The sequence below is a fragment of the Anarrhichthys ocellatus genome, unplaced genomic scaffold, assembly GCF_004355925.1.
Source record: "Anarrhichthys ocellatus isolate YVR2014 unplaced genomic scaffold, GSC_Weel_1.0 scaffold16, whole genome shotgun sequence".
Lineage (NCBI taxonomy): Eukaryota > Metazoa > Chordata > Actinopteri > Perciformes > Anarhichadidae > Anarrhichthys > Anarrhichthys ocellatus.
Genome location: NW_022280046.1, coordinates 9,375,931 through 9,397,644, shown reverse-complemented (window position 1 = coordinate 9,397,644; position 21,714 = coordinate 9,375,931). Strand labels below are relative to the sequence as shown.

The 21,714-nt window shown below is 42.5% G+C and overlaps 1 protein-coding gene across 1 annotated transcript in view; it reads left to right on the top strand.

Moving 5' to 3' along the window:
* The window catches only part of dcc (DCC netrin 1 receptor), a 232,478-nt gene that overhangs the window by 124,732 nt on the left and 86,032 nt on the right, over positions 1 to 21,714 (top strand). Inside the window, exons 8-12 of the mRNA XM_031855714.1 lie at positions 11,243 to 11,402; positions 15,434 to 15,588; positions 16,607 to 16,755; positions 17,418 to 17,556; positions 20,532 to 20,581. Of these exons, the coding sequence (XP_031711574.1) occupies positions 11,243 to 11,402; positions 15,434 to 15,588; positions 16,607 to 16,755; positions 17,418 to 17,556; positions 20,532 to 20,581 (653 nt within the window). The remainder of the gene's footprint in view (positions 1 to 11,242; positions 11,403 to 15,433; positions 15,589 to 16,606; positions 16,756 to 17,417; positions 17,557 to 20,531; positions 20,582 to 21,714) is intronic.

Sequence of the window (21,714 nt, the reverse complement as noted above, 5' to 3'; positions counted from 1 at the left end):
TTCTCACTGTTCATGGCTTTACCTACGAAAAAGTTACACGTTATTTGTGTATAATACATGTAATCAATTTGTATGTAATCCATGTAAACCTGAGCCACGACCAGTGATTTAGCTTAAAGAGTCCGCGTAGGGAGGAGGTTGAGGTTGACGGAGGGGTCAAACAAACGAAGCGCTGTATGAAGACATATTTAACTCTTGTATAATAGACCCCACAATTTAGCTTTCATAAGCAGTGTGTACACAATAACAGATACTTTAGAACAAGCCACACTCAACATTATTAATGTAGTTATGTGTTGACAAAAATATTAGTAAGCACATATCTCTACATTAAACACCAATAGTTTGTAGGCAGATTGGAAACTGTTAATGTGTTTTTAGTTTTGGGCCTTTTGGTGAATGTAACTGTTAGCTCTGTTTTTGGTCTCCTCCAGCTCTTGAGGAAAATGTCCATCTCTATAGCTGCTTAACGCTCCCGTATTTTCACTAGCTAGTAGTTAAGTTCCTAGTGGGAAGTGCACCAAAGATTGTGACAGCTTTTTTTGCTGAACACAGCACACTGCTAAAGTTAATAAATGGTAAACGGACTGTACTTGTACAGCGCTTTTCTAGCCTTCTGACAACTCAAAGCTCTTTAACACTACATGTCCTCATTCACCCATTCATACACTGATTACAGGGGCTGCCATACAACATGCCACCTGCTCTCTTTCTGCGGCTCTCCATGTCCCTCCTCCTCCTCCTGACAGACAGGTTTTGAGTGACCGACATGTCCCGGTCTGACTGTCTCCCGCGCCTCCAAAACAACAAAACAAATCAAAACACGGCAGCATCGCGCTGTCTGCCGGGTGTCATTTCAATTTCGCCAGTGACACCCAGACACATCTTCAAAGCACCTGAAGAGGACGCATTTAATGAAATCCTGCTCAATAACACCTGTTTGATATGGAGAGAGAGACGGGGGGGGCGACAGAGCATTGCACCAGCCTTTGAGATTCATACTAAAGTATATCTTTCTATCTATATATACATGGATATAGAATAGAATAGACTAAATCCAATATATATATATATATATATATATGGTCCAGCGTCATAGATCATGGCAAGACCTGGTCCTGGAGACACCTCCTGTAGCAGGAAGTACCTAAGAAGAACTTTTGACTATTTTGCATGGTGTTTATATTTCTGTCTGTGGACAGTTTTTGTCACCGCGATAGCATTACAACTGTGAGAGATGCAGAAAACTCTACAGGTGTGCAGTTATGTTAAGGTAGAGTTGGAAGATGGACGTGGTCTGAGAGCCCCCCCCCATTGGTGATCCAATCAGAAGCTGGCTTCTGGTCTTTCCTCTTTTTTGTTACGTAACTTACGTTCTTTACTGACACTACGTGTGTACGTTAAGTAACAAACAGAAACTGACACGCCGTCCCTGAAACTTCCAAAGCTGACGCTAGAGGTGAACCTAGGTCCAGTCCTCTGGAATCATATAGCGGCATGTTTTATTTACATTTTACATTTTAATATCAACACTGTCAGTGATTTACACTGGCATGCATAGACTGTCAACCAGAAATACATTTTTACTGTATTATTGTTTAATTTATCCCATTGGATTTATATAAAGTGAAACAGTATTTTTTTCTACCTTGAAGTGTTCTTTTGGAATGTTCTGAGTGATTCTCACTGAGGATTGGTAAATGTTGTTTTAGAGGCTCTGTCATTATTTTCTGGCAGCTTTATACTTTGTTAAATCAAAAAAATGATAAGTCAAATTTATGAGTTTGTGATGTTGAAAGCATAGCATGCATGTAGGGTGAGGACAAATACAAATGCATAGAATGTCAGCAAAGCTGAACCAAAATCAAACTGGTAGAAGATTTCAGCTCCACAATATGCAACGTAGTAATATGCCTCATGTTGTTTCAAGCAGCGTCCTGAGAAGTCATCGAATGTCAATTAACTTTATTCATACTGTATGATGTTGGCGGTCTGTTTTGGTTCACTGCTTTAGTTTGGCTTCCACCCCCCAAGTTTCTTCTCATAATCATAATCTCCCATCAGATCAATCTTCCCCTCTCTACCATTAAAATCTCTCTCGCTCTGCATACAAACCCACAACTGGTGAGAGGGAGAGACAGAAGGCGGGAGGAAAATATTTATCTCCTCTCCTCTCCCAGCAATTTTTGCGACGTCGGCCTCTATTGATCTGAGGAAGTGGAAGGTCATCCATATACTGTGTGTGTGTGCTCGTCCTCGCCTATCGATTGGTTAGAGGTTGGAGTTTGTACCTCGCCGCCTACGCCTAAACCTGTCACCCCGCTGTGTGTGTGTGTGGGGGTGAGTGTGTGTGAGAGCGTATGGGTGTGTGTTGTCACTTCCAACATTGATCCCTTTATGATGAAACACCTTCCCATCAGCCCCTTCATCATCACTCAGCAGGAGGAGGAAGAAAGAGTGTGTGTGTGTGTGTGTGTGTGTCTGTACGTCCTCTTCACGTATTGAACGAATCCCGCTGTTCAAAGAGAGCAGAGTTCCAAGAAATGTTAAAAGACAAATTATTGTTTCACTCGCTCTGTTTTCAAATTCGACGGAGTTCAGTTGCTCTCTGCAGCTCTGGAGGTTCATCCATCACAGCCTCTGCTCATTTATCCTGGGCCGTGGAGAATTCCTGGACACCTGCAGCTCGTGGCTTGTAAACTCAGGGCAGTGGGTAATCCCTGGACGGCTGCAACTTGTGCTCATTTAGACAGAGCGGGGGGGGGGATCCTGGATGACTGTAGCTTTATCTTATTTATACAGCAATGGATCATTTCTGGACACCTCGAGCTTGTGCTGGTTGCTACGAGGTAGTGGATCATTTGTGGACGACTGCAGCTCGAGCTCATTTATACAAGTCAGCGCATTGCTCCCCGACAGCTGCAATTTGTGCTCATTTGTACAGGGCAGTTGATAAGTTCTGGACGACCGCAGCGGACTGCTCGTTCATGCATGCTCGTGTTGGTTTACACAGGGCAATGGATAATTCCTGGATGACTGCAGATCATTTACTGCGGGCAGGGGATCAGTGGCTGCGTTAGAAGCATTGAATCTCTGTCCCCTTTGTGTGTGTGTGTGCACAGCAGCAAGTGGGAGAGCAAACAGGCTAAACATTAATAATATTGAAGCAGAATGTTTTGTTACACAGAACAAACTTGTAGATTATGCATTTATAAGGGCACAGAAAGGAAAGATGGACAGAGACTCCACACCGACCGTGCAGTCACTTTTCGTGTCAACGCACACGACGCGGATGAATGATTTTTCCATCTTTGCTTCTCTTGGCCGTTTCAGTTTTGTTCTGCTGCCACGTGGAGACGGGACTCACCAGACTCTCTAAACGTGGGATTTCTCGATCCTGCAAGCACTTTTCAACCTTTAACAGGGGGGGAATCCTGCATGCATGTGTTCCTTCTGCACCAGTGGCACAGCTGCACGCGCCCCAAGGTCTCCAGTCCATCCAAATGACGGTTGGCCTTCAGATTTTTCCGTCATTCTTAAAAAATTCAGTCAATGATAGAATTTTGTCTCAGCGCGAACTCTGCAGTGGATGACAGCGGCACCTGCTCCTTTACATGCATATTGATAGTGGTGCTCAAGCAAAGAGATGGATGCATTCAGTCAACAAAATATAAAAAAATTGTTTTTTCAGAGACACAATTTTGGGTCGGTCCATAGCTTTTTCGATTCCACCACTCTTTGTCCAGTAACTGTCCAGGGAACCACAATGCTCCAAACAATAGATCTAAAGAGTATGGGAGGCAATTAAGCTGCTTTTTATGTCCGTTCCACACAAAAGATGCTCACATTATTATATGAAAATCCATCTTCAAGTCCAGTTTGCAACCCCTGGTGACAAACATACACATGGTACATTCCATTCTTCTCAATAACAGAAGACAAAATAGTCTCCGTGTCACCAGACACATTTACCTTTCCTGTAAAAGTTTGTCAAAATCCACAAGAAACTCAAACTTCCTGCTATGATTCATTTTATTTTATCTTACGCTGTCAGTCTATGATTTTGTAGTTTCAAAACATTCAAAACATGAGGTATTAAAATGTAGAATGAGATAAGAGGAGAAGGCTTTACATCTGGTAGAAAGTGGAGATAGGGAGAATCTGAGGCAAAAAAAAGAAAACATGAGAGGAAGTGAGATAAAGCACCATGAATCTGTTTCCACGTTACACTCTGGGACACCAAGCAGCAAAAATCCTTCATATGATTTAGTATTAATACATGTATTCACTCTTTCTGAACTACTACTGTTCATATAATTATGATGATTACTAGCGCTAGCCTCAGTGCAAACTCAGGCTCAGTCTCTACTCTGAAACAGGGACCATTGTGAAAGACAAGAACATAGCGCTTTTCCCAGCATTAGTCTCTGTGAGGTCAGCTTACGTGGGACATAGGTGACCAGTGGAGACACTTAGCAGTGTTACCTCTGATCTCCTCGCCGCTACATTTAAATGCAGTCAGTTAAAACGTTGACCTTTCGATGAGATGACTGCTGTGTGTGATAACACCCGACAGTGACCCATGGTGGACGATGCTGAGCCCTGAACCAGGACCACGATACATACAGCAGTAGGACATCCCACTACCCATCAGCTCATAAAATGAAGTATGTGCAAAGTGCTGCAAATGCAAACTCACACAATGGCAAGAAATAGTTTTAGCGACTTATACATTGGGGAAAATTGATAAAACTACAATTACTCCAATTTAAGAGAGGTATTGCATTGAGGTCTATTTAAAGCAGAGGCTGTTAGTTAGATATCGGACAAAGACTACTGTGATGTTATATGTCCAACTTTATTGATCTGTTTTTATATTTTAAGAAATGGTTATGCCACGTGCATTTTGAAGTAAGCATCATTTTGTATTTCTTATGTTCACTGTGTGTTTGTGTTGCCTTAAACATAAAGATATTCATACTTTAGTTCTCACAGGCTGAAATTGTAGGAAAACAATATACATTGGAATCAAATTTTTTTTCAGTATGAATAATGTGAGACCTTGCTGTTGCATCTTAGTTATAGATGTACTGTATATCTTAGGAGACAGTTTCCTTTCTTTGCTGACGATACACTCAATTTGACTTTTTCAGACTGTTATTTTGGACCTTTGGTGTGTTATGTTGTGATGAACGCTAACAGCACTCTGGAGAGTATTAAGGTGTATCACGGTGGTCTACACTGGAAGAACCAGTGATTATTACAGGCTGATCATGCTGTTAGCTCAGCCCTCCGAGGTCACCGCGGTGTGGGCTTGGCTTTTTTGGCACTGATGAGGGTCTCAGAGTTCGGTGTGTGAGCTGTGTTTCCTGCTTTCACAGTAAAAGACCTTCAGGGCTTCAGACACAGAAAATGCCACATTGCACTAAAAACACCTGGAATTACTGACTGTAACACAGAGCTTTTACTGAAAACACACAGCAGGTCCAGCCAATGTACATACACACACTCTCAGCTTTCACAGTGAATTATTACAAAGGTAGAAACACACACACTGTCATGGGCAGTTTACATTCACAGACACACACAGAGCTTTCACTACACATTAGACGACACTTACACACCCGACGCCTCACACTGCCTTCGGTACGGTGAAGGAACAGTCCAACATACAGGTTCATCCTGTTGTTTCTGCCTTAAAGTAGGGGAACGTTTTAGTTTAGTCTTTTAGTCTCTCAAGAAAAACAAACCTCCCACCAACAACTCCACAGCTATAAAACATTACTCAAACTATATATATATATATATATATATATATACAGTATAACCTAAATGTCAAAAGAAGATGCTATCTCATTAAAGTGTTGTGTATTCTACTCAACCTCTAGTATATGTTTTTTCTATGTGCCTTTATTCAACTTTCATCCATTAAAGTCAGTTTCCAACTTCAGGTCAGTTCAGTCCAACTGTGCACACACACCCACTGTGCACACCCACCCATACACACTCAAGATTCTAGAGATTGTACTCAGACACCCACAGCCCCAGTGGTGGAGATTTACAGGAATAAGTATCTATTTTAAAGGAATTTAAAACTAGAGGGCAGAGAGAAGTGTGTGTGTGTGTGTGTGTGTGTGTGTAGTACAGACGTTTTTAACGGCAGCTGGCTGAAATGAGCCCTGAAATTGAGTGCAGAGAAAGAGAGAGAGTGAGGGGGAGAGGCAGTATGAATGTGAAGCAGAGTGAAGCTGAAGCGAGTGAATGAGCTCAGCAGTCCTCGTCTGCATAAATAGAGGTTAAAAAAGAGAGTGAGAGTGAGGGAGAGGGAGAGGGGCATACGGAGAATATTTATCAGAAAAATGAGCCAAAGAGATTTTGTCTGTACCTGTTTGAAATATCGGAGGTCCTTCTACTGCATTAGCACTAAAGAGAGTAGACTGTGTTGGTATAAACCCTTGCAGTGTGAGCTAAAGTTAAGTTGTATTTGATTTTACTTTTTTCATTTGTACAACAGAAACTAATGAGACCCTGCTATTTGTCTTTATAGTTCAGCAGCAGCAGTAGCAGTAAGAAACAGTAGCAGCAGCACTAGCAGGGAGCAGCAGTGGTAGCAGATATCACCAGCTGTTGACTGCAGCATAGCAGTCAACAGAAGTCGTAGTGTAAACGTTAAGCAGCAGCGACAGCAGCAGTGGATTAGATAGTAGGACTGGGCGACATGAGGATATACATCACTAATAATATAAAAAAGCCTATGTCTATGTTGTTCTAAATATTGTATCAACCAGAGGTCTAACTATTTTATGGCAATATTTGCCACAGTATGCCACTCGCTGGTCCCCAGCTACAGTACAGGCATTACATTGTCATTAACCAGCACAACGTGCCTTTTTGTTTTCTTGACATTAAGCGGACTGCAGACTACTGCACACAGACTGTGTTAACACTGTGTTTAGTCTGTCGGCACTGTCATTAACAGGCAAATGAAGAAATGTGTGGACAAGCACACCACCCACAGATAACACAGATAATAATGTGATATACTGTATATGGACGTTTGAGGCTATCACGTGACATGTTCATTTGAAAAACTACTGTTTACACCTAACCTTGGTTATGATAACCAATGTGTATGGTCAGCACTCAGGTAGATCAGCCAATCAGCAGCCGATCTGGATGCTACCAATGACTTAATGTTCCTGGCTGAACGTATGACAGAAGGCTCTTACTGCATCGAAAAGACGCAAAATAAAAAAACTGTGCCTAATGTAGACGTTATAAACTCAGACAGAGTACAATGTTTGAGTATAAATGTATTTTCAGGAGGCAGATTTCATTCCTATGTTTATGTAGAGCCTCTCTACATCTTTTGAACGTCAGTGGAAACGCAGTACACTGTGTTTTCTTTATTTATGTAAAAGTTATAATTTCCAGTACATTTTTTTTTTATATAACACACGTGCACACGCACACAGAAAAAAACACATTTCTGGTAGAAACCTCAGAGCTGAAACCAAACTCCCCTAAAGATCATTCAGGCAGCAGAAACAATATAAATGCAGAACAGCTTGTAGAAAATGGACAGAGTGATAGAAAAAAACGAAACATGGAGGCTTTGTGTGTGTGTGTGTGTGTGTGTGCATGAGCGTGCACACCGATATCATCGGCCGTCTGGCAGACTGCAGTGTTATTTTCAGCACTTATTCAGATTGTTTTCCAGCTCTCTTTCTGTGGTGTCTGACTCTATTATTTAGCCTACCCGTCTATTTTCGGCAGAGAGTGACGCTTTACTGCTCAGCGCCGGCTCGGCTTTTGGGGCTGGGTCACCGAGCAGGAACGAATCCGCCCTTCACACCCCGAAATCTCATCTCACTGAGACGAACGGAGGTGTGTTAACACCCCCTCTGTTTCCATCTACCTTTCTTTTTTTCCTCCAGTTCCTCCCACTGTTCATCCCTTCGCCTCCTCGCCTTTTCTCCTCTTTCTTTTCTTGCATCGTTTGCTATTTTCCTCTCCTCCCCTCATTTTCTTCCCCTCATTTTCTTCCCCTTCCTTCTTTCACTTTCTACATTTCCTCATCTGTCTTATTTTTCTTCATTCTGGTCCTCTCTTTATTTCCCGCCACATCCTCTTGTTTCTCTCCTCCATCTCCTCCTCCTTTTCTTCCTCCCTCTCATCCTTTTTTCCCTTATTTATCCCTCCTCCTCCTCATGTCTTTGTTTTCATCATATCTTATAGTGTGAAATGTGAGTGTGTGTGTGTGTGTGTTCAATGACGCTTTATTGACATGTACAGACATGTCGGAGGCATTTAGACTCTGTGGAGAGTCACAACCTTTGACCCCAGGGACAGATTGGATTTTTCTCAGTTTATGATGGAGGAGAGGAGACAAGTGGAGGAGCTGAGGACACTGACAGTTTGGTTTCAGATCATCAGTTTTCAGTTGGGACTCGTTATTTTTGTTGAATGACGACATCTTTATACAACCCCCCCCCCATCATCAGTTCAACACTAAAATGTAAGACAACTCATCAGCTGTGTGTGTGTGTGTGCGTGTTACATTGATCATTGCTATTCTTTCTGCCTTGGGGACTGTTCTCTGTAGTTGTATAATTAGTGGAAACTTCAAAAGAAGAACTACTGTTGATCACACGCATCACTCCCCTCTCCAGAGGAACTCCAGGCCTTTTTCTCAATCTGCGTTCCCCTCCGTTCTCGCGGACTTGTTAAGGATCCCCGACCCGTGTGATTATTCCGCCAGGAACGGTCGGGAAAGCGGTTTTCCTCGGCAAGTTTTGTCGAGGACATTACGGGAGCTTACTTCAGCATTCGTATGAAATATACATACGGGGAAAAATGCGCGTTAATTCGTTGATATCCCATGAAATGGTTTAGTATGTCATCCACGTAATCATGAACGAGGAAGTAAAAAGAATGCTAAAGCACACACAGGGGTCCAGCAACCAGCCATCTTTCAGGAAGGAGGCCACTGTTTGGTTCCTCACGTGGAACCAAAAGTCAATGTTGATGTTTTTGTGACGTAACTTGCGTTCTGTAGTTCTCATGGTTATTTTAGCTCAAACGACGATCTTCTCCTAAACCTAAGTTGTTTTGTTGCCTGAACCTAACTGTGATTCCTGTGAAGACAGAAGTTTATTTAGAAAAGAACGTACGCATGTAACGAGTGTTGCTGGTCTTTCACAGGAAAATACAGAAAACAATTAGGAGAAACTTTCACACAGACTGTGTTATGGTCGGTTTATCCTGGACCCAAACGCAGACACCGGGACAGCAGAGTCGGTGAAAAAAGGGTTTTATTTGGCTTGTCTGTGGAGCCGGTGGAACATGCAGGTGAAGCATGCAGGTGGAGCAACGAGGCGGTGTGTGCATTAGGGTCAAATATGCGGTCAATTTATCAACAACAAATGCCTACTTTGAATGTCCAATGTCGGGTTTTACACAGGCGGCAACCACCGGTTCTACCGAGTGAAGCCAATGCGGAAGTGTCTTAAACCTGCATTCTCTCTACTGACCAGCAGGGGGCAACTCCTCCAGATGCAAAAAGAAGTCAGATTGTATAGAAGTCTATGAGAAAATGACTCTACTTCTCTCTTGATTTATTACCTCAGTAAACATTGTAACCATGAGTGTATGGTCTCAATCTCTAGTTTCAAGTCTTCTTCAATACAGCATGATGTTCATTTTGTAAATTATGGTCCATTTAGAGTCAAATAGACCATAAAGCAGAGTATGCTTTAGGGCGGGGCTTCTGTGATTGACAGGTCGCTATCAGAGCCGTATAGGGCGTCTATATGTCACTCCTCCGCATTCCAAATATGGTGATTTCAGTTCATTGGCTGCAAAAAAAACATGTTGGCGGCCATAATCCAAGATCCAGCGAAACCGCCACACTGGCGGCTTCAAAACGGCAGTTCACAAACCAATGGGTGACGTTACAATGACTACGCCCACTCCTTATATACAGGCTATGGTTTTATACTGACTTCTGTATAGCATGTTGATCATGAGCATTTTGATAATGTTAATGATAATTTGAGAGTTGTTGCTGCAGAACTGGTTGGTCGGATGTTTTATTTAGTAGCTATAGCTCTGCGTGCCTTCATATATGTCTAGATCTCACCACACACATGCATTGGTGTTGCAAACACACATTACAGTGTTGGAAACTGTTGCTTGTGTCATCATGGATGCTGTTGTCCCAGTTGCGAGTCACGCATTCTTGCAAGTTTGTACCGATGGGTTTAACTTTCCAAGCTGGAAGTTGACGTTCTCGTTATTGAGACAGACCTACACCTTTCCGGCTGTCTTACGAGGTTCCTTCAAAGTTCCACTCTTATTGGTTCTATCAGTGTCAGTGGCATCTGTCAAAGCGGTTCTTACAGAGGTCCATGGAAGGAAAGGCCGCTAAGCAGCAGCTTAGCGCCACAGCAATGTTTTACCATTGGTCAAAAAGAATGTCAATCAAAAGACTTTCTATGAAAGGTGATCCACAACAAAACCATGGAATAATGTAAGCAAGCATAAAGCGGATCAACAGGCACGTCACGATCGAAGATGTTCATTTCGTTTTCATTTTCATTCTTAAGTGCTAGAAAAACATTTACATATTCAGGGAAATATGTCTGTCATTTGTGCTTTAACTTATTTGGGAATGAATTTAAATGAGTCTATAAAAACAGTCTTTCCAAGACCCCATACATCAACTTCTCAAAGGAAAGAAAATCCTGATTTTAACATATTTCAATGTTTGAATGAATCACATTGTTCTGAGTTTTGAATAAATATGAGGAGGCAGCGGTGTTTACGTTCAGGTGATTGATATCTGCTGATTGATGACTAAAGTCTTCAGATGCTCTGCCACTTCTTTTTCTTGCCTGTGATCTTCTTTACCGCTCTTCTTCCTCCTTTTCTTCCTTCTTGTCTCTTCCACGTCTCCTTATCTGCACATCTCATCCGTCATTTGCTCCTTTTTTGTTTTTTCTTTTGCTCTGCCTCCCGCAACCTCCCCCCTCCGCCTCCACCTCCTCGTCCCTGCTTCTCCCCCCTCTCTCCCTTCCCCCCTCCCTCCCTTCCCTCCCTCTCCCCTGGATGAACCCGTAAACAGAGGCCACGTCCACTCAGTATAGACCTGCCCACACACCTCCTCCTGCTCCTCGCCCTCCTCCTGCTCCTTCTGGCTCCCCCTTGACTTACTACTCCTCCTCCTCTGATCCCCCACCAGTGTCCCCCAGCCCGGGCGTTGCCCTCCCCTCTGCCCCCCGCGACCTGGTCCCTGTCCTAGTGTCCAGTCGATTTGTCCGACTCAGCTGGCGCCCCCCGGAGGAGACCGGAGGGATCGTGCAGACCTACGGCATTTACTACTCCCAGGACGGAGTCGAGAGGTAAGACAGACATTTATTCTCTTGGACTCTGTACAGTCGGACATGGATTCTGACTCTAAGGAAGCAGATTCCAACCGGGAGGTTCGGGAAAACCCACAAACCTCTGTCTACTTTTTCACACTTTCTATTGTATTTTTTCTTGTGAATGTATTAGATATGCTGGTATTTGATCAAAAGCCAAAGAACTGGATGTATTCAAAATTTGACCAAATATCACGGCAATCTATTCATCTGTTGCGAAATTTTGCTGAAAACTACAAACGTGAGCCTCTTGGTGGGGCTCGAGGAAAAGTCAGGGGATCCCAAACGTCATTGGGATCCGTCCTGTGGGAACCGTCCTGTGGGAACCGTCCTGTGGGAACCATGAATTGCTCGTTTCATGGAAATCCATCCGATAGTTGAAATATTTCTATCCGGACCAAAGTGAAGGACCGACAGACCAATCTAGCTGAAAGACTAATCGCCATCCATAGAGCCACATCGGTAGCACGCCATGGTTGCGGAGCTGTGTGAACCAAAATACTGTATAACATAAACGTCTGTTGTTGACTCAAAAAGGCACAAAGGACTCACTAACAGAATGTTTAAGACAACACTTTTTCCACTTGATCACAGCTCTGGTGCACACGGCAACTCTGAGCGTTCTGCACTAAAAGCTCTGTGTGACATATTGGCGAGTCCCCCGCTGATGCTAAATGGTAACCTCTGACAGTCGGGGGCTCCAGCTGAAGGCTTTCACACCCAGGCTTTTAAGCTTTGTTACCTCGGGGACCGACCGGCCCGCAAGCGCTTTAGGCCTCCAAACACCGGACAAAAGAGCCACTGAAGTTTCATCATGAAACGAGAGATTGTGTCAGCCCTAATGACTTACAGAAGGAACGGAGGCAGAGGTTTTTCGTCAGCTCTAATGACTTAGAGAAAGATATAGAGATTTTTCATCAGTAAGAACTTGCAGGAAACAAGAGAGAAGGGAGGGTGGGAGGGAGGGAGACTTAGAGGGAAAACAATGAAGGATTATAGGAGAAAGGGAGGTGGCAGGAAGGGAGAGTGAAGATGATTTCTTTAGACCAAGTGGGAAAATGGAAAAAGAGGGGAAGTAGAAAACATTAGACGGACAAAACGAGTTTTTTCTCTCTAGTAAGAGGCTTTTGGCTTTTTGGCGCTGCACGTCTTATCTAGGCATGTCATGCTGCTTATTCGTTTCAGAATATGATAGTTACTCATAGGCGCCATTTGGAATACTTTACCACGTCAATGAAAAAAAGTTTTAATAAGCAATGTAAAATTGTGGATTTTGTTTTGATAAACCTGCTGGTCTCTCCTGTATCCACTGCAGCCCAGTGTCCCAATTAGATTAGTACATGACGGATCTGCACCAAAAAGAATTCCTGTGACAACTCACTTTTCCTCGTGATTAATTTGCACGTCAGTATATATTTGTTTTCACTATTTGTTGTCATGACTACTTTTACACAGAACGTGAATATTATGAAAACGCGAGATTGATTTTCGTAGACCAGATCCACTCCTTCTGTGTTAACCTTTCACAATAAAATCCCTCGACACATACACTGCCTAACTGTTAACCATGCAGAGAGATATTCACTCAGAGCATTTTACTGGAAGGAAACTCGATAAAATAGCTTACAGTAACTAAGCTATGCGACTATTTAGCCCAGAGAGAATGGCCGACGCCGCTCTGGATCCCTGCCGTTGGTTCTCAGAATATTTGCAGCGCTGATTCATTTTGCTTTTCCATGTCATTTGTTGGTCGGAGTGGTTTGACCTAGATGATAACGTCAGAATGCTAACATGCTAATATTAAGCAGGTACAAATGTCTACCATGTTAACCAGCTTACTTTAGCTTGTTAGCATACTAATATTTGCTAAGTAGCGTGCAATGCAAAGTACAGCTGAGGCTGAAGGGAATGTCTTTAGTTTTGCAGAAATTTAGTCATAACCCAAAAAAAAGCTTTGACAGATGATGGTTCTAGAGGGAAAGTTAAGGCATCACCAAAGTTATTAAAAACAACAAACCAAACCAATGCAAAACATATTGTCATCACCTCTTTTGTGTTTTCGTGTTTATATTTGGGGTGTATGTCATTTGAGTCTCACTGTTGCCACCGAGTAGGTCACTCGGCTGTAGAATAAACATCAGCCGCATTTGTTTTTGAGCTGATATTTCTTCACATCTTGCGATTCTGATCCATGATCCATGTTGCACTGCGCTAGCTTCTCGTGTTTGTGCTGTAACCACACAGGCAGACAACAATCAGTGGATTACTTTCATCCTGAAGAAAACATCTAAACGTGATGATTTCAAGGAAGATCTCAAGTTTTAAAGAGCATCCTTTTTCTATTTGTTCTACACAGACGTCTGACAGAAAAGGTGTCTGTCAGGTTCTAAGAGTGAACACAGAGAGGACACATCCCGTCCACCACCATGGGACAATATGAGCTGCACATCATTTAGAGAAATGTGTTGATGGCAAACAAATTTGGATGGAATTTAAAATCTTGAAACTTTCTTTTTGTACATGACGCTCACTGGCTCTTAAGGATGAACTTGTTGAAATGCATCATCGTCGGTGCAAGGCCGAGGGGTAAAAAAGAAAGGGTAAAGACGAGGATGTAAAGAGAGAGGTGGAAACTGAGAGAGGTTCAGTTTATGACAAAATGAGAAGGAACACTGGACAGATTGAGAAGGACTAATGCAAACTGAAGCGTCTCCGTCTGTGGGTTATTTGATTGCGAGTCGACTGAATGACATCAGACTGTGGTCTGTGAAGGGCAGAGAGAACCCCCCCTATGTGACAGACACAGACCCGCTGGTTAACTTGACATGCAGCTCGGCCTCTCTGCCGTTTTCACTCAGCGGCTCAGAGGGAAATATGGATTCAAAAAATCTGAGAACTCCACTCACCTTTTGTCTTTTCTTTGACCCTTGTGTCTCTCTGCTGCTGCTGCTGCTGCTGCTGCTGCTGCTGATGATGATGATGATGATGATGATGATGATGATGATGATGATGATATTGGTTGGTTTGTCGCCCTGTCAGTCTGTCTGTCCAACACTTTGGTCCAGAGACAGATATCTTGACCTAGACTGGCATGCTTGTGCTGTGGTCCTTCACAGTCAGCAGAGGGCTGTGGTCATTTGAAATGCCCTTAAAATGAACATCTAAACTTTTCCTTTTCAATTAGAAAAGTCACATTGAAAAGGCGAGTGTAGCCTTCTAGAAATGAGCAGCAGACGTTCTTGAACCTCCTTGTCAGCAGTAATCATCATTTTATCATCTTTGCTTGCTGCTTAATTTAAACTGTTCTTTTTCACTGACCGTAGTGGGAAAATGATTATTCTACACTGCTGTTCTATCATTTATTTATTTAGTTTTCATCCGCCCCTCTCTCTAAATGCAGGCACATCTGGGAGCCCAACAGTGTTTGCGTCAAATCAAGTAAACTGCATGAGATCAATGTGAGAAAGATAAGCCATCAAACTGCAATAAAATTCTACCAGGATCCAGTTTCCCATCAGTTTTACGAGAAGCATTTAAAATAAAAAAGTGTAAAAATCATTCCAAAGATATTTTCCCTGTCAGCTTTCTTTACTGTGAACTGAGCAGAAAAAGGTTTGCTGTGTGTGTTTGATGCTGCGGTGGCAGACGTGCTAATCTTTGCAGCTGTCTCTTCAGTGATTTCGTGATTGGCTGAGAACTGAGAGGCTGCAGATGTGCTGTAATCTGAGGATTACTGCAGTCACTGCGGGATTACACCGATTAGTTATGATTACGGCCCAGATCATCTCTAATGTTACAAAATAAAACTGGAATATCTTTTGAATACAGCATTATTTGATATTCTTAATAAGATAGGTAATTTAAAAAAATGAAGAAAATTAAATAAATACGCACATAAATAAAATAAATGTGCGTAAGAAGATATGGTGATGATAAAAATTGTATTATTACAATGCCAATGTGTGTTCAATTTGTAATTGAGTGTATGACGCTGTGTTTTCCTGCTTCAGGGAGCGGTCAGTGAACGTGTCGGAGCCGGAGTCTCTGGAGCTGATGGTCTCCAACCTGAAACCAGAGGAGAGCTACAGCTTCAGAGTCATCGCTTACAACGACGTGGGGCCAGGAGAGAGCTCCACCCACCTGAGGATCACCACCAAACCAGACCGTATGACACACACACACACACCCACACACACACACACACACACACACACACATCTGAATCTGTAATGTGTTTCTTGCTTTGTGTATGGTATTGCTAGGCAAGAGACAGTTTCCACAAGTCATCAACAGCTCCTGCAGCTTAAACTGGGCTAGTTGAACACTTTTAGGGCTGAGTTACAGGGGCAGACTGGGAATGAAAAAAATGGCGGTGGACTTCATCCATCCATCCAAGAGTACAAGTGAAAGTGTTTTGACACATTTGAGGAAATTTGCTCCAGGGAATCCTGGAATAAAGCTGTTGCCGGCATGGAGGCATAAAATTGTTGCTTGTACCGTAATCGCTGATTTAATGCACCACCCGGCGAGCATGCAAAGTGACCCAAATCAGTGCACCAACCATGTTGCGTGACCAACAGGTGCATGTAGCTTTAGCTAACATGCTCAATTGCTCGTGGTGGATCCTCCGGTGGTTATGTTTGCTTCCACCGAGAAACTTTTACCTTCAGTGAGGTGTGTGAGGCGTTTCTGCCTTCCTGAGGCTAACGCCAAGATACAATTTGGAAATCTGGGTAGTGGGTAGTCTTCACGTACACTCAGGAAATTGATTGAAAACACATAAATTACCTTCATATTATTATTATTCAAACCACATATTTTTGATCTATTGGGAGAAACCAAGCACTCCTATGTAAAATCAGATATTCAGCCCCCCCCCCCCATATAGCCAGAATGGAATGATCCTTTGCCACTTTTGTGACGCTTTGACTGTTCTGACCTAAAACAATATTTAGTTTAAAGATGAAATAAACCCAACGAAAACATAAATAAAATAGTTTTTAACGAATTCTTAATTTATGTATGACCCTCCAATTACTATTTGAAAAGCGCTCAATGCTGCGGAAAATGGGCCTACAGTCACTGTAGTGATGGTAGATGCAGCAGTGGAGGGTGTAATATTAGCAGTATCAGTATCTGTGGGGTGTGTGTGAGCAGTGTGTTGTCTCTGTGTGTCTCTACAGTGCAAGTTCCCAGCAGGGTGGAGTCTCTCCAAGCCGAGGCTCTGTCTCCGACCTCGGTCCAGGTGAGCTGGGAGCCTCCCAGCCAACCCAATGGCCCCATCCTGGGCTACAGACTGCTGTGGACCGAGAGCCCGTCTGCCAAGGAACAGGTCAGCACCATCACTGCCTCAGCTGTAACTGTAAAATGTAAAAAAAAAACAGCTCGCTCACATGTGCACGTTGAAAACCTTTGTTCCAGGCTACAACAGAGGAAGTGTTTTCTGAGCAGGCTTAGACTCTGTGGTGTTAAGAGTAAACTCATGATTCTGTTTCATCAAATGATTCTAAAGAGTGTAATTCGATATGGCATACATGTATGGTATGGTCAGTACGTTTAAAGTCTAAACTCGCACGTCTTACTCAAACAGCCAGGATGATCATAGGGAGCAAAAGAACAACACTATCTTCAGCCCTGATATGAAACATCTGTGCTCAGGGAGGCACAGACAACTCTAAATGACCTAACACATATTCATATCTATCCTCCATCAAATGATTAAATAGCAACAAGATACAATTTTATTGGGGACTAATATATTGTGACTTGATTATTTATTATCTGTGATGATCACACCTGGTGTTATTACCCGTTGTATTTAAGCATGTTTATGCATGAGCTTCTGTGTGATCTATGTTCTATGCGTGCATATGGATTTTGACGCTGGCAAGTGTATTGTGTGATGCGGCGGCTTGGCGCCCAAGCCAAACTTCCCTGCGGCACGATAAAGTATATCTTATCTTAACTTAACTGCTCCTCTGTGTTTGTGTTTAGAGTGTGGAGGTGAACGGACTCAACTACAAGATGGAGGGACTTAACAAGTTCACGGAATACACGGTTCGGGTGTTGGCGGTCAACCGCTACGGACCGGGCACCGCCCCGGAGACCGCCAGCGTCACCACCCAATCAGACGGTGAGCTCTGCCTTAACGTGTCACTGTTCACTGTTCACGACGCAGTGACGACAGTGTTCATGTGTGTCTATCAGTTCTCACTGCAGAATAAGGAAAAAGGCAATTGTACCCTTATTAACAACAGCCTTTCGCAACTGTGACATGAACAGAATCAAAATGTTTAGTTATTTATTTAAAGTGAAAACTCTTCTTTTGTTTTATTCTCTCAAAGTCTGCAAGTCTCTACAAAAGATACACGCAATTCAACAACAAACAAAAACACCTTAGTCACATCCACAGCCATATAAGGCTATTCACACCACAGGAAGAGATGGAGAACTGGGTCTACTTTATAACATGCTGAGGACAACAGCAGCTATGGCCCTGAGCAATGATTTCAGTCGGACAATTGGGAAAGATTCTGTCGTGGAGGAAAACATTACCATCATTAATTAGTCATGAATTAAAGATCAATGCATTTAAAACATTTGCAGAGCAACTGCGGTAATATTTAAAGTGGCATTAGCATCTTTAGTTCTTGTATGTTATTGAAGTTCAGGTTGTAAAATATTCACATGGAATTTCAAAGTAAAACTCCTTCAATTATGAATAAAAAAAAATATTGCTGGAAAGATTAAAACAATAATTATGACAAAGTGCAATGGAAACAGAGTGAGTCATTTGTAACTAGAGCTTCTACTGAAGATGAAAACATCAGATCTATGTATCTGTAACCTTCCTTTGGGTTAATTATTACATGCAAGAAGCAGAAAAAGCTGGCTGACTGTGTCATTTACGGTGGAAAATTAATTTCTGGCCCTCACAATACATATTTGTTAGGGGCGGGGGGGAATCGATTCTTGGATGCATTGCGATTCTCTCTTGAAAGATTATGACTCGATGCTGTTGGAAGTGACAAATATATATATATATATATATATATATATATATCTTTTTTTAAGATTTAAGATTCCCTTCAAAATATTGCTGTCGAGGCAATCAGGAAGTGATTGAATATGTTTTGATTGGGGGGGGGCTATACTTTGGTTTACATTTAGACCACAGGCTGGGTCTGTGATAGGTACATCGCGATTTGCATTCAGCTGCTGACTGGAGCTCAGACGGGTCTGTTGTTAATAAACTTCCACACAAGGACATTGAGAGAGAATGGAGGCGTCCGTCCAGCTGCATTCACACCGTAAAAACGATCGGTAATAACACACACACACAGACACACAGATGCAGAGTCTGCATTGTGAATCTTCCGGCTGCGTCTTAATGAGAACAATGACTCGTGTAGCTAATTGAATCCACAGTAAAAGTGACACACAGCAGCTGAATCAACAGATAAGCTTCCGACGGTTAATCAGGCGTCTGGTTGGACGGACGCGGGCCGCATGCAAACCAAAACAACGCTTTGATTCTCAATTTTGAGCGCCTCCGATTGGCGGGACGGCAGAACTACGTGTCCGCGGCCTCTTCATCATCCTGCTCATACTCCTCCCATCTTTCGTCACATTAGTTCTCTTCTTCATCCTTGTTACTGCCTCTTTATTCTTTATTTCCGCTTCCTGTTCTTCACTTTTCCTTTCCTTGTTGCTCTTGTCCTCCCCTTCCTCATCATCGTCTTTATCTTTTTTTTTACTTTTCTTGTTTGTCTTCTCCATCCTCCTTTTTATTTTTCTGTTCTTCTTCTCTTTCTTGTTTTCGTCCTCTTCCCCGTCTTCTCATTCATCTTTGTGTTGTTTCCTTTTCCAGAACCGACTTCAGAACAGTTTGTGTGTTTGTGTGTGTGTGTAATGACACCTGTCATGCGTCCCGTGGTAATCTTGTTTTGCTGCGGTGCCACAGTCAGATCTCGGAGGGCAAATGCGTCGATCCGTCTGCCTCCCGTCTGCCTCCCGTCTGCGCCGATGTCATCATCAGGGTGATTGATTGACAGCAGGTATCTGTCAGCGAACCGAGTCAGCCAAGCACTCAGCCAACGCGCTGACACTAAAGAATGACGATAATGAGTGAGTTCAGGACCAGAGTGCTCTGAGGGAAACAAACTCCTTTTTAGATGAGTTTAGCGTAGCACAGAAACTGGAAGCAGGGGGAAACTGTTAGCCAAGCTCGAATGAAGAAATACACCAGCGACTCAGAAACAGTCTGGTTCATTTATGACATCGATATTCATCTTGTGCGATTCAGTGAATCCCAAAATGTCAGATTGTTCCTTTAATTCCTGAGGTCCTGACTTCACGTCCAGGTTAGCTTCTGTAATCCAACGTCTGTCTGATAAAAAACAAAAAGACAGAAGTTCACTGACCATTATCTAAAAGAAGTCGGCATCCTCTACAGCGCATGCTATCAGACTGTGAAACCCTCGTGTCCCTCTGAACCCCAAAACCCGCCGGCGGGATTTAAACAATCACCAAAACTACACAGCTTCATATCACAGCCAGAAGCTGGAAAAACTCACAATCGTCAGATTTTCATCTCTCTGACGGCCCTCAAACACGTCATGTGTCACAAACGCTTCCATCAGTAAAAGCAGCCGAAAACAAAGCTTCAAATTGTGATATTGTATTCAAACACATTGTATTATACGCTGAGGTCCTCAGCACATCTATGAAGCCATGATTGACTCAGATGAGACCGACAGTCATGTCACAAACATTCTGTGAAACTTGGACTGAACTGCAGGCTGCTGATAACCCACATACTCAGCTGTGCTGCTCATCCCAGAAATGCATGTTCCTTACAAATGGGGCACGGTTTAAAAGGTAACTAAACAGGCTTTCCAACGGTATAAAATTCATTGCCAAGAAGCATTGTTACAACAGAGAAATAATCTACCAAACACTAATTTCCGAACTTTTTGTTCGATGTTTATATAAGAAAATATTATTTTCTAAAGCAACAAAAGAGAACCTGTTGGTGGGGTAACATGAGCAGCTGCTTTTGTCTAACCTAATTTAAATGTTTACACTGTTTTTTCTTTGTCTTTGCAGTACCCAGCGCTCCTCCCCAGAACATCACCTTAGAGGTTGTCCTGTCCAGGGTGAGTTTTTCATTATTTTATTCCCCCCTCTCTCTGTCCACATCTGGACACTGCACAAACAAGTCGCCTCAACAAACTGCTCCATTCATGGTGATATTAACAGTGAAATATTGAAACTTTATCTACTGGAAACTGACATTTTTTATCCAATTTTAAGACAGACTTTTTGAGGTAGTCTGAGCTTGTTATTCCAAATGTTGCCTCCATAAACCATTCAACATGCTGATTTCCCAGGTTTCTCCACCCAACACATTCTGACACACTGTGACACTGTCATCAGTCAACTGTTGCTCTCTGGTGATCTGGCCTCATTGTACTGATGGATGTGATCTACATCCGTATATGATCTACATATGTGTACTGTCCAAGTTGCTTCAGGTGATTAATGTGGTGGAGGACCATACAACATATTTCCATGGTCAAAAACTCCTGTACACCCCAAAAACATATTTTCTTGCCTTTTTTAAAACTCACTGACCTCCACGCCCTCTGACGAAGGAGACAACTGGACCGGGTGTCCTGTGCCATGCAGGGTTCTCCGTCCAAAAGCTTCTGTTTATTATAGTGTATCTAAATCAGGTGCTCAGAAGCGCAAAAAGAAAAAAGAGTACATTTGTTCATTAGTGCCGGTGTGAAACCAAATGACGGCCCACCACTGATACACACACATATATATATATATAAATATATATATATTATTATTATTGTGTGTTTTCCTACATTGTGTGTTTTCCTACAAAAGTCCAGCAACACGTGTAAATTTCAGCTCGTTACATGCATACTGTCTTTTCAAAATGAACTCACATCTTCAAAGAAAACTCAGTTAGGTTTAGGCAAAAAAAAAATTAGTTAGGTTTAGGAATAGATCGTCGTTTGGGTTAAAATAACTACAGAAGTTCCGTTGCTGAAGTAGACAATTTACATGACAAATAAATCAATATTGACTTCTGTAAAATGCAACAATATTTTGTCTTTTGGTCCGGACCAAATGAACTCAACCTTGAGATGTTGAAGTAGCCTTAAAAATATAACAGAAGCTGTGAAGTGCAGAAATAAAATACATATAAATGACCAAAATACTGCTTGAGGTGAAAGGGAGCGGTGCATGCTGGTGTTCTAAAAACAACAGGAAG